The sequence below is a fragment of the Orbicella faveolata genome, unplaced genomic scaffold (assembly GCF_042242905.1).
Source record: "Orbicella faveolata isolate gen_17 unplaced genomic scaffold, um_ofav_v1 contig_3, whole genome shotgun sequence".
In the NCBI taxonomy this organism is placed as follows: domain Eukaryota; kingdom Metazoa; phylum Cnidaria; class Anthozoa; order Scleractinia; family Merulinidae; genus Orbicella; species Orbicella faveolata.
This window is the reverse complement of record NW_028301558.1, coordinates 10971971-10985703: the sequence shown is the minus strand read 5'-3', so window position 1 is coordinate 10985703 and position 13733 is coordinate 10971971. Positions and strand designations below refer to the sequence as shown.

Genomic DNA, 13733 nt, shown 5'->3' with positions numbered 1-13733 from the left:
ATATCAGCGCCATTTATTTAATAGGTCTATGCGTCCGCTATCTTCAAATTCATTTAAAATATTAAAATATGCTTCAAGCGTTCCAATGAACGTGTAAATGTCGAAAAATTGTTTCTGATACCACAGAAGCAGCACTTAGGGTTAACATTCTAAACAGGAAAAACGATAGTCTTCCTTTTTGATCATTATAACGTATTTATTTTTTTACTCACAACATCGTTAAATCGTTCAGTCCACGAAAAATGCCGTTATTAACCTCTGAAATATTGTTGTTTTCGAGGTTTCTGCGAGAAGAGGAAAAAATATGATATATGTTTTTCTATTTTATGTAGTTTGTATCGTTAAGTTCACCAGCGTTCGGTAAGTGCAATTCCCAATCATGGCTCACTAAGTGACAGCGAAGTGTTGCAATCCTCTTTAGAATTTGAACACTTACAATACTGTCAACGATCCCAGTCCTTGAAATCCTCCAGATGCAATGCTTTGAATGTTGTTGTTTTCCAGATATCTAACAAAATAACGTAGAAATCAATCATTTCATCGGGATAAACTGAACTGCGGTATCCGTAAATCTTCTGCAACTTTCACAACGTGCTGCTCCATTTGCTCTCTCCAACGGATGCCTACCACAGTACTACTGATCATTCCGGAAAAAAAAGCTTAAAGTGCAGTCAAGAATCATAATTAAAATAAAACAGGGTTTTATGGTAAAGCTGATAAAAATGTCAAAACGAGCAAGCAATTTACGCAACTGCTTTATCTTTTCGCCTGGAAAACATTCTCCTGAACATACGAGAAAAGTACATGTCAGTTTAGAGAACTTTATCCCTAGATCAGTTCCTATCCGTTTTGAAAAAAAAAGGATGATACAGTATTTTTTATGTTTGTAGCCAACAGATGTTCGGTTGTTAAAATTTTCGGTTTACCATTTACTACAAAAACAAATTACAAAATCTCCATAGTATTGCGGAGAAAAAAAAAGGAAAACTTGATTAGTTACATTTTTTCCAGAATAAAACTAGTTATTTAATTACAGTTACAACTTAACTTTGGTTTGTTTTTTTTTTGTTTTGTTTTTTTTGCAATAATTTTTAGATTGAAGCAAATAAAATAAGCTGTCATGAAGCCACTTACAGGTATCGTAGTTCTTTTAATCCCCTAAATGTTCCACTGGAAATGTTCAATAGGTCATTTTCTTGAAGATATCTACAAGATTCCATGTACTTTTTAATAGGCTAATAGTGTTGCATAAAATTAATTGCAATTGCATGTAACTACTTTAGAATAAGCTCATGAGCATTTGATACCCCATCCTCCACCCCTTCTGTGCATTATACGTACCAGCCCTAACAATGTTTTTCCTTATAAGAGCATGCATAGGCTGGTTTAAGGGACACTATCATCTGTCACCATGATAGTCATGGTCAAAGCAGCGTTTGAATTATGGCTGATTGCCTTTGCTTTCTATACCAAATTCTTTTAGATCACCAATACAAAGATATTGAGTAAATTGTTGAAGGAAGAGCAAATTGTAGTTAGTTACCAGCAATTTTTCCAAAGTTGCGACGACAGAATTTTGAAAGATTCTACCACAACTTTTCAATTTGACATCGTTTGTGTGCATGCGCATGAAAAGGTAGTACTCACAGATAATTTAGACCATTCAATTCTTGAAAACATCCATCGGAAATGAAGGTAAGGTTGTTACGCTCTAGATTTCTGGAAAACGTAAGACTTTCACAAGCAAATATAATTCAAATTAAGAGAGAGTCTAACCTGAGGACGATGCAAGCAAGTCTACAGCGCACATTACCGATTCCCCTGAAACTTGGCACGCTTGTACAGCATTACTAGTACATTAACCAAGTGCGACAGTTCGGTTCAACTGTGTATTGTTTCGGAGACACGTCAATCAAACTGCCAGACAATGAAAAGTGTTTAAATTTTTTTGTGGTAAAAATATACATCAAGTTTGATCACTTGTTGCAAGCTAAAAACAACGGAAAATTACATAACATTTCTACATAGAATAGTTCTAACCTCTAACAATAAGACAACGTTGACTTAACTTCTGTGTCTTATCTCATGTGACCAGGAGCTGAATTTCAACTACACCTAGTCAAGTCATACCTGAGCAGTAGGGTCTCAAAAGTCATTGCTTGAAGAGATGCGGCGTTTTTACAATCAAATTCGAAACTATCTAAAGCTTGCCAAAGAAATGATCTTTCAGTTTAAAGAGCAAAAACTCTGCAAAAGGACTCTGTGGGAAAAGTTCTCTTTGCATCGAACTAATGTTTGTTTGTGACAATATGCAAATGAGCCCGACAAGGAAGTACTGTCAGAATGGAGTGGAAATAACAATAGGTAAATAAAACGTTACTTAACGAGAAGCGAAACATCGTTATGAAACATTTTGAAACTCCAATTTAGCTTTTTGTTAGTAATAAGCTGCTGTTAGCTAGTTGGCATAGCTAATTGGAAGGAAAGCCGCAAACGTCATAAGTTGTCATACAAACCTGCTGGTCGTACTCGCACCGAAGTGAGATGTTTTCGTAGAAGGTCGCATCATAGCATTTAGAAATCACTGCCTTGAAGGTTGAATAACGTAGCTTGTCTGGCAACCAAGCTTCATTTTGCTGTATTCCCAACACCATAATAATTTTGCTGAAAAAATGTTATCGAGCCACTCGGCCAGCTGGCGGCATCACATCAAACATTTGAATACTTCACCGACTTGTTTTACTATCAAGTCGTGTGTTTTGTTCAAACGGTGAAAACATTTTTTTTTTTTTCTCTGCAACGAAATCTTATATTATTTATTTCTTTTCCATGGAATGGTAACCAGCAGAACATTGATTTTTTGCGTTGTTGTTTTACTATTAACTAGTAAAGCACCAGCTGGAACGATTGATTGCGTGACAGAGTACGTCACTTGTGACATCTCACAGTTGTATTTTGTATCAAGTTCACCCCGATTCCGATGGCCTTACGATCGCTATGATTTCTTTTGAATGCTCCGTTAGAGGGAATTCCAACAAAAAGTGTGGTGTATCTGGTCGGTACAAAGACCAGACAGCACTTGTACCATTAAAGACCCGCTCAAAAGACGTTTCTGATCATTAAACGGCTGTTATAAAACCACATCCGCGGGCGTTAAAACTTTGTTTGTTTGACGAGGCGGAAGATTCCCTTACTATTTTCCCCCTTCGCGATTCCCTTGTCAATGATAATTGAAACTAACTAACACTGACCGTTTGACCGCAAAACTATTATCCACTATCACTTACTATAAATAATGCCATCAATTGTCATGCACTTTGAACTTAAAGTGCCTAGAAGCAAAAAATGGTTGCTGCTTATTTGAAAGGCCTTTCAAAGTATAGAAGAATGGCGTTTTCTTTTTGGAATATCCTTTTTCGTGTTAGAGATATTCCCGTTTTTGTATTATGCAAATGAGGAAAGTGATGACGTCATAGGTGGTTCCACTAAAACTGCACAACTCTCAATCGAGAATAACTCTAGAAGTATTAAAGCAGTGTTCTTCAAACTTGGTATCAGCAATGTACATCACAAAACAAACAGATTGACACCCACTATGTTGTTGCCATGGCAACACCCTTGGCTCCAGTTTTTTTCTGTGAAAAACCAAACATCCCCATTTCCGACCTTTTAAAGTGGGACAGAGGGTCTTGCTCGGAACACACGTGGTTTCCATATTGTCTTAACTCTCCCCATCAGATTGTTGGGAGTGGATGATCCTTGTTTAAGATAAAATCTGGGAATTTTATTCTTAATTAAAACATAACCAGCGGCATAACTGTTGTCATAGCAACGGAACGACGGGTGTCATTATGGTTCTTTTGTGATGTACATATCTAGTGCCAAGTTTAAAGAGCACTGCTTTAATATTTCTAGAATTATTCTCGATTGAGTGTTGTGCTGTTTTAGTAAAACCACCTATGACGTCATCACCTTCTTATTTGCATAATACAAAAACCTAAATATCTCTAAAACGAAAAAAGATATTCCAAAAAGGAAAACGCCATTCTTCTATACTTTCAAAAGCCTTTCAAATAAACAATAATTATTTTTTTTACTTCATAGGCACTTTAAATAGTACTTGAAGTTTTTCGGTCGACTGTTTCCCCTCAAATCCGGGTAGACTCACGTTTTCGCAACATAAACATAGTTTTCCACAACAGAAATTGTGGAAAACCTTGAAATTAGTTTTAAAAAAAGCTTATATCCGGGGGTACGGACATAAGTCAGATATGGAGTTAGATTTGTCAGGAATCTGGATAGAGTTGTACCGAGCACTCAGGGCTCTTGAGGGACTGGGTACTAGTCTCAGACAAAATGGCGCCGGAAGGAAAACAATTTATGGAAAAAGTGCAGTAGCCCTTCGTTTAACGAGGTAATTGCATCTTTAAGACTTGCGAATTGTTTTTGGTCATTGAAACTACCTGCCGGGCAGAAATGAAACTAGTGGCTCAGAGGTTTGTCCTTTTTCTGGATCAATTTGTCCGTGAATGTAAGCTTGCAGCCGTTCGACTAGGTATGGGGCGACTTCCGTATGGCTTGATTATCTGCCTTCCTCATCGTAACGCTGTTATATTGAAGGCACTTTATAACAAGGTATTTCATTAACATTAAGAGCTATTGTAAAAGTTAAATTTTAATATGGATTGGAATCTGATACTTACCCAACCGACTAGCCTGCGTAGTAAGCGTTCCCGTAAGAAGAGCTTTTCCGCATTCTGGCCGCGCGTAAATTGGAGCGAATAGCAAAAAATGGACGAAGCAAGGGGTGGTGAGGCGAGAGAGGAAACGCTTGCCCGCAAACTCCTCGATTTTGAAAAACGCTCACTGGTTTTCACGGTTGAGTTCATTTATTGATTGACAATTTTGTCACCGAGCTAAAATCATAATAGTGCTACATATATCTACGTACTCGTTTGGAGGGTAATAACCGAAATGTTCGTCTTAAGACCAGCTTTTCCTGTGGTTTAACTCTAACCGTTCATTATCTTGACGGTCCGTTTCATTCTCTTGCTGCTAAAAAATATTTGACCGTTCAATTAGAGAACCGCCCGGAAATCGGAAGCCTTTGTTTGAAAATTGCCAGCGCGAGTAAATTCGCTTTTGCAGAGAAAACAACCACCAGTCGCTGGCTTCTAAAATTCGGACTTTCGTTATCTGGACACGAAAAGTGACTCAGTAAAGCTTAACGGGGTGGCCAAATAAGATTATCAAAGATTGGTTCTCCTTCCCTGGTTCCTGTTTGATCTTCACGCAAGATCGATAATTAAAATAGCAACTGAGAGATTTTAAAAGCTTTCGCTGAATCCAGCGGGTAATAGAGCCACCAAATATTTACCCTCTGAAAGATGGCGTCTTCAATAGTAAAATCGAATGCGTACCATCCAGGTCAAGCCTGATAGATCTTCGCTGAATCTGGCACAATTTCACAAACCTTCCTCCACGACATTGTGCAAGTCCCGCTTTTTTTCAAAATCGAGGGGTTTGCGGGCAAGCGTTTCCTCTCTCGCCCCACCACCCCCTGCTTCGTCGAGTTTTTGCTGTCGCTCCGATTTACGCACGGCCAGAATGCTCAAACGCTCTTCGTACGGGAACGCTTGCTACGCAGGCTATCAACTGTCCAATTCATTATGCTATGACACTCGTTGTTATTCTTTTTTGTTTTGTTTTTTCCTGCACTGACATATAGCACGTTTTTGTCCCTCAAAGTCACATGAACGTTTTAAACTTTCCGGCCTTTTTTTTTTTTTTTTGCTTGTATTTATTAATCGATAAAGACTTCATAAAATAGTAGGTAAAGGAATTTTTGAAACAATGCCGCATCGGCGATTTTCAAACTTTTTTTACCCTAAAATCCTTTCCGCCCTTTTTGACAGTGCGTGAGTTCTCTACTAAACCACGAAGTCATTAGAAATCTCAATGGTATCATTGCAATCTAATTACATGATATTATTTACACCAGCATTTTGAGCTGGAAAGGTGTAATGCTTTTAGAAACATTTTAGTTGAAAAATGGGTCAAAATATGGTCAATGTTTGGCCTAAATTCGATCATGAACACGCTGACCGCGATATCTCCTAGACGTTAAAGAATTTTGTGATAATCTTCTACCCAGTACATTACCACATTACTATGTAACCCTACAAAGAATCTGAACAAAATCTGAGAGGGTCGATGTAGACTCTTATTTTAATACTGCATGGTTTTCAGATAGATACTCTCCTAAGTGTCAGAAGTCTTAAAAGACACAAATAGACAAATCGTACACTGTATGACTGCGATGAAAATATCATAGACAAACTTACAGATTTAGCAAGGAAGTAAGACCTTGGAAGTTTCTTGGCTCAAGGTAGCTTATCTGGTTTAACTTCAAATCACTAATAGAAAAATAAAGGTCATTACAATACGATTGTGACATAAATGGGTAATAATGATAATCATCATATTTTTTGAGGTAGGTGGTGATGTTGAACAAAATGCATTGCAAAGAAGTGAGACAAAAAATGTCGGAAAGCACACGAATGAAATACTAATAAATTATTGTAACAATACTTACAGTAATACCAAATTAGTAAGATTTTTGAAAATCCCTGGCTCCAAGTAAGTTATCTTGTTGCCCCTCAAATACCTGTGAGAATACGTATTTTACCAAAATACCAGACATTTCTATAAACTACTGGTTCAATAACCATTTTGAAGTGTTAATTAAATGGCTTTCCAATGCAACATTCCAAGTACCATTAGCTTTGTCCTACGGTTTAGCGATAAAAACGTAGATAGCTCTTGACAAGCCAGGCCTCATGCATCGTTTTCAATTATCAGTACATATATACCAATATGATCTGTAGTAACAATGTTCTATGAGAAAAAAATAACGTTTAATTGTCTATCATCTTAGTCTAATCAAAAAGCTTCCTGCAACACTTAGCCAAATGCCATCACATTACACTCAGGTCAAGCTTTTATAAAATAGATTTCTCTTTGCGGTTGCAAACGAAAATTATCCAGGCAGTTTCCCGTCATTGTTAGGCTCTCGCCACTCAGAAATTACAGCTGTTAGAAATCTATAAGTGTGGGACATTGCAGTTTTCCTATTCGTAAATATTGTACGTTCTGAAATTATAAAACCTCTGAGTGTGTTACTACATGTAGTTCGTCTAATTCCAAACTTAAGGTCGTCAAGTTCAAGTTCAAGTTTATTATTGCACACTATTTACAGAAAACAACTTAACATAAGATGGTTTACAATGAGACATAAAAAAAATTACAAATAGAGATTAACTAGAAGAAACAATATTTAGTTGTGTACAGTGACCAAAGTAGCCAATGAGCTTTCGAGTTGGTCACTGTCATGCAAGTATAAGTTGGCGATGACCGCATGTTAAGTATAATTTAAATTAATATTTACATATATTGTACAGCATTATCTTATATAGCTAACAATTAAAATATGGTCAGTTTTGAGTGGTCAATAAGAATCTTTTATACCGCTTTTTGAAAAGCATGTATGGAAAACGTTTAAGTTCTGGTGGGACAGATTCCCAGATCGTCACTAGCTGGACGGCCTTCCCAGCATTTCAGTATTTGTATTCAACTTTATCAATGGTGCAAAAAATTTTTCATCCATACATCTTATAGACAGTGAAAAATTTAACAAATCGAATGTGGTTTAGCGTGGTCTGTACTCTTATTGATAATCATACGCGTCATCACAATGGTCAAAATATTGTGGACTCACGAGGCGTAGCCGAGTGACTCCACAACAAATTTTGACCACTGTGATGACGCGTATCGTTGTCGATAAGAGTACAGACCACGCTAAACCACATTTCAATTTGTCTTTTACCACAATATCAACGTCAAAGAAAATGTTTTTTTCAGAGCGCGAGCTGAAAAAGGCATTGCGTGACACATTGACGCAAGCAGCGTTGTCTGGACTCTTATCGACAACGGCAAATTAGCCAATCAGATTGCCAGATTATTAGAAATTGTGGTAAAAAAGCCTATACACATACAGTTTCTCCAAGTTAGTCAGATTTCCAAAACTCCCTGACTCCACGTGACGTATCTTGTTTTCAGTCAAAGACCTGTAAAAAATCAAAGTGGGTCACATAAACGATTCAGTATAACACCTAGATAGTATAAATTAAGTACCACTACTAAATTACAAAGTATTTGTATACTAAACAAACAGTTAAACATTCTATATTTCTACTTGTACTCTTACGGTCTTTGGAGGTGGATGCGAATTTTTCAGATCGAAGAACAAAAGAACGTCTTACTTATACTAAAATCAAAAAGCAAAAGAGGTAACAGCCAACTGAAAAAGGCCAAGGACAGTTAAGGGTTAGGAAGGATTGAAACGGCTCGGACTCGCGAAATTATCATTTCGAAAATTTTGGCGTCAAATGGAAGGGTTCGTGCTACCAATCAAAATTTTTGTCTATCAGTTCAAAACTTCTCAAAATATTGTGAATCACAAGCATATTTGCTTTGCCATGTTTGCTATGATAGCATGTATGCAATCAAAAGTAAAATCTGATTTGATATTGACAACGTGATTGTATTCTTACAAGTCAGTTAGCCTCCTCAAGTTCCAAAAGTCTTCTCTTGAAATTCTAGTCAGGTTGTTTCTGTCTAAACGTCTGCAAAAGAAAAGCAATCGTGTATTCGAGTAGTATTTCCTCAGTATGACTGAAGGGAAAAAAGGTGCTTCCTTGGCCTAAAGAATATATCTTCTGACAACGCATTATCACTTTTTGTCCTCTTATTAACATCTCTTGCAGTTGTGGATTTTATTGATTGCTTTTTTATTTAATATACCATAAACGACCAACAGATCCCCTTTCTAAAATCGAGATCATCACTAGCTGCTCGCCTATCTTGCTTACCCTATGTCATCCTTATTCTACCCTATCCTACCCATCCAAGGAATACAGCTTTTCGTCAAAAGAAAATGTCGACTCTGTTGTCAATATTCTTCTTCCACTGGTGAGATACATGGTATTTTATGTTATTAACACTTACAATACATAAGACGTGGCTGGAAAACCCCGTGGAACCGTAGAAAGATTTCTGTTAGTGCAAGTCACAGATTCACCGGCCCACAAGTCAACACAAGAACATAGTTGACATGCGTTTTTCGCTAAATAAAAAGATAATGAAATAAAGTTAATAAACGCATGCACTCTTGAGGCTAATGGACCTTTTTACTTATGTCTTACATTTCCGACTTCTTCGTAAAAAAAAAATGAAAAATTGAACGATTGAGGTGGTTTTTTGTTCATTTGAAAATTACGAAAACTTGTTCATATTGCGTGAGATCGGTAGAGAGGTCCATTCACATGTCATTTTACCTTGCCATAGTACTGAACTTCTTTTTGACATGCTGCTCAAACCAAATTTCGTCTTTCTTGAAAAAATTCTTCTCCTTTTTAGCAGTTTTATTGAGCAGCATTGCACTAGTCTAGTTTCATTGTTAATAAAATAGAGGCAACAATTTCTGTGTTCTGACTGGCTAAGAATACGTCAATAAATCCCAAATCAGTGCATTTTCATCAGTGCAGAAAATGTGAAACTGAGTGCAAAACGGTGAAATTAAAAAATGGTTGAGAGCTCCGAAACTTGTGCTGAGATTCTTCTCGACGAAGACAAAACACGGCACAGAGTTCTTCGACCACTCCTAAAACAGTAATGTGAAGTATATATGAAATAATTCATATTTGAACTGCGGTTGTAGATGAAATGGAAGAATGATTATCGCAGTAAATTTTCCAATTTAAGCAATCTAGAAAACGGTCGGAAGTTGTTGTGACAAAATCAACAACAAGTGGGAAATCACATGACAAATGCGCGTCCTTTGTAAACTTAGTTGAATGAAAAATTTGAAAGCGAAGCTAGCCAGCTAAGTCTGCTGAAAGAAAATTACAGTCACGTATAACTCAAGGAAAGTCTTCAAAATGAAGGATATACAACCTTGGTCAGAAAGTTTGAAAAGCGTTCAAGTTTTAGTCATCGAGAAGAGTAATAATTGTGCACTTGCACATTGCAGTTGTAAAAATGCTGAGGAAAATTGTGATCGCCATATAACACAGACGTTGTGCCAAAATTATCCTCGACAAGAACTCTTTCAGCGTTCCTTTGCTGTTACTGCCTTGGTATTTCGAGCTGGATGTGTGGAGCTGATTGCTGGCCAGTTTCAGAGTCAGGGACAGAAAATATCTTAGCGTCGGATTCAACTTCAGAATCTCCGAGACCACCCTAATGGTTTTTTGTGGCTGGTAAAGAACCGGGCCGACTTCGGTTCAGTTCAAATTACTCAACTCGTCGAGGGATTTTCGCAAGGACAGAATTGTTGGCGTTAGCTGGCGTTGATTCTCTCGTCCTCGTCGGCCAAAACAGAGACCGAGGTAAAACTAGATCGTTCTCTATAGCTGTGCGGGATTTTTGCTCTCTGCCGGTCCGAGCTCGTCGCTGTCGGACAGTTTCTTCATCTGCTCATTGGAGATTGGTTTCTTATGGACATTGCTGGCAGTGTTGCCCGTCTCCCAGAGGTCTTTTACAAATGCTCTAATACTTTATTTGCCTGAGTAAAAGCGAGTCAGAGATATTGGAAAACGGTTTCTTGAGCTGCGGCGAGCGAAGGAAGCAATCAATGGCGGATCTCATGCAGATGATTTTATTGATCAACATTTGTAAACTGACCTGCCATCTTTCTTCCCCGCAGATGTGTAAAACCTCTTCAGAAAAACAATCAGTTCTTCCTTTTGACATTGCTTCTATCGGTTTCGAAAATTTGGTGCCACCAGGACTAGCAAGCCGTTCAGTAACATAAAGGTAAAAATTGTTGTTGTCACGTAATCTTTTTGAATGCGTAAAATCTCGACGTTCAATGTTTGAAATTTTGCAACTTTTAATGGAAACTTGACGTATACGTATCGCTGATGTTGTTTTCATCCATTTTTTAGTGGTTGAAACTTTTCTTGCCGCAAAAAATTTTATGCCGAGCGACATTTGCCGCATTCATTTCCATATAAGGTCAATCGCATGTTAAATGGCTGGTAACTGAGATACAGTGAACCAATCAGAAAGCTAGAGTTGCATTATCCGAGGTTGAGAATTTAATAATTATAAATATTCATAGCTTTTTTGGCTGAGCCCTTTGTTTCTCTAGCTACCTTGAAAAATATTCAGTTCTATGCCAGAAACAACCCAGTTCAGCGATTTCCCACTTGAAAAATGTATTCCGATAATTTCATATCGCTAACAGCACTTAAGCCACAAATCACCAAAATGGCGAATGCTGGTAGCATCAAGGCGCCTGAATCTCCTTGTCTATTCCTTTTACTACTTTTGCCTAAGGGATTAAAATCGGTTTGTTTTTGAAACAAATATAAGAGATATTTAGAGGGTTTTTCGAAATATTTAGACTATTGTTTGAGAATTTCCGCAAAGATGTTGAACGATTTTACGTGATAAATATCTACCGCTAGCCACCGACACAAAGGGTAAAAAAAACAGCCAAAATTAGCGACCGAGTGATAAAAATGAAATTGGGCACTAGAAGTTTAAATGACGTTCATTTTACTTGAATGTTGAATCGGAGCCAATCTCTAATTCCGGAAATCAATCATGCAGTTAGGATTTGACAAGAAAGCATAACTTTTGTCTATTTTCATTTTCTAAGTTTTTTTCAAAAGTTTTAAATTAGTTTTTTATTTTTTTTTTTTAACTCAAACATCAATATTTTGTCTTGATGATCGAAAGTTATATTTTTAACATCTACTGTGAGATCCATGACAAAAGCTGGTGGGAAGTTCAAATTATAATATGTTACTGTCATACTCCATTGATAGCCTCACCGTATGGCGTACGTCCAACTTGTTTTGAACAAGAAATTAATAATCTATCAGCACATGAAATTAAAACTTATTTTACGAAATCGAATAAAGAATATTTTTCTTGCCGGAATTTGTCTTTCGAAGCAAATAAAAGATATCTTATTGTCTTAATTTCGGCTCTGTGAAAATAAAGATCTCTTACTAACCGAGTTCGAGGGCTGTACTGTAAGTTACGGACCGAGACTTCCCCCATCGATTTATGGCCCAAGCGCGAAGCGCGCAGCCCACAAATCAAAGGGGGGAAAAAAACGAGGATCCGTAACTTACAGTACGGACTCGAGAAAACGAGGTTAGTAAGATATTTATCTTATCTCTACTGTGTGACTGACGGAATCGGGAACGATTTCTATTCACGCGGAGCGGCTTCAAATTTCTGACGCTCTTCGAAAGCAAAACGAGTCAATTTGATATACTTTTTAAGCGACTCTTGAGTCGTTAGCAGGTTTTAATACACAATTTCAGAAGTAAAAGGAAGTTTTGAGCTTTTTCTTGCTATAAACGTAAGAACACTTGGCGATAAATCACGAAACATTTTGGCATCATAAACAGCTTTAAATTTTAGCGTGCCCTACGGTAGAACACGACCCGCTAAATTGACCAATCCGGCACAGCGCGCGTACTAACTGAGAGACATAGTAAAACGGAATATTTTTCAATATTATACCACTGAACTCACATTAACTTATCGAAACTTGATCTGTGATAAAATTAAAATCCTTGTTTATCGTAACTTTGGGTCAATTTCAGTCCAATTCCTCTTATCTCACTTCCCCTTTTTAAACCCTTCAAATGGCTTCACCAAAGACATTTGGAATATTGTAGATACATGCACACTAAAGAAACACACGCTTAAAGTTACCTACAAATCCGTCCGACGATGAAATCGGAGCAAGGAACATTAACTTGAGGAAACCCACCAAACGCAATTGGTTTTCCTTCCTCATTTCACAAAATTGCTCGGATTGTGAAGTCAGTAGCCAAGCCTATGTGGTGAAAAATTGTTCAAAAACAGTTCCATTAACTGAAGCACACTTTACTCCTTCCTCATTTTCCGACTAAGGTCATGCACAACTTAGTGTTAATAATACAAAATCCCGCAACTATACTCTTTTGCCTTTCAGCAACCGCATTTGTTGTTCTTTGTAGGCAGGTGTTTTTTAAGGACAGTTTGTGACATCTCAAATGTCAAATGCCATCGGGTCTCAAACCAGAGACATGTTTTCAATGATTATAAGCTCATTATTGACTCTCCAGGCTTGATTTTAAAGCAGGTATGATGGACTCTTGAGCATATTGTGACAAGAAACCTGTAAATCAGATGTTTGCTTTATTAGACGTTTAGTTACTGGCAAAACCCTATTATTTACGAGGGAAATGTCATTTTAATAAACAGGTGTCACTCTGTGGATAATTTTGAACATTATAGGGTTTGTTTTTCTGGTTTCTCTTCTCTAGTCCAGTTGGAAATTGCTGAGCCAAGTTTACTTCAAATATGTATTTGATAGCTTCCGAAGTTTATCTTTTACCTACAGTTTATCTCTGCTATTTCAAACAACTCTATAATTTCATTTGACATTTTTCAGAAGTAGCCAACCATGAGATCACGACCATTGACGTTTGTGATATTTTTTTCGATACAAGTTTCTCCCACTTTTCTAAGAAGCAGCTAATTCCCGCTGTGCTTTAAAGTTTTGAGGCAATTTTCACCTTTTTTCCTCCCTTTATAAAAAGCTGAAGATTTGCTGGAAAAATTAGAAAAAAATACCCTTTTGTCATACAAAAAAAGCAAAGAAA

General features: G+C 37.2%; 1 protein-coding gene across 1 annotated transcript in view; it reads right to left on the bottom strand.

The window, feature by feature from the left end:
• The window catches only part of LOC149106344 (uncharacterized), a 36115-nt gene extending 26689 nt beyond the window's left edge, over window positions 1–9426 (bottom strand). Inside the window, exons 1-9 of the mRNA XM_089297353.1 lie at window positions 9396–9426; window positions 9067–9235; window positions 8613–8684; window positions 8055–8126; window positions 6345–6416; window positions 1648–1719; window positions 1135–1206; window positions 437–508; window positions 213–284 (exon numbers count right to left, since the gene is read on the bottom strand). Of these exons, the coding sequence (XP_089153479.1) occupies window positions 213–284; window positions 437–508; window positions 1135–1206; window positions 1648–1719; window positions 6345–6416; window positions 8055–8126; window positions 8613–8684; window positions 9067–9235; window positions 9396–9426 (704 nt within the window). The remainder of the gene's footprint in view (window positions 1–212; window positions 285–436; window positions 509–1134; window positions 1207–1647; window positions 1720–6344; window positions 6417–8054; window positions 8127–8612; window positions 8685–9066; window positions 9236–9395) is intronic.
• Window positions 9427–13733: the final 4307 nt, after the last annotated feature.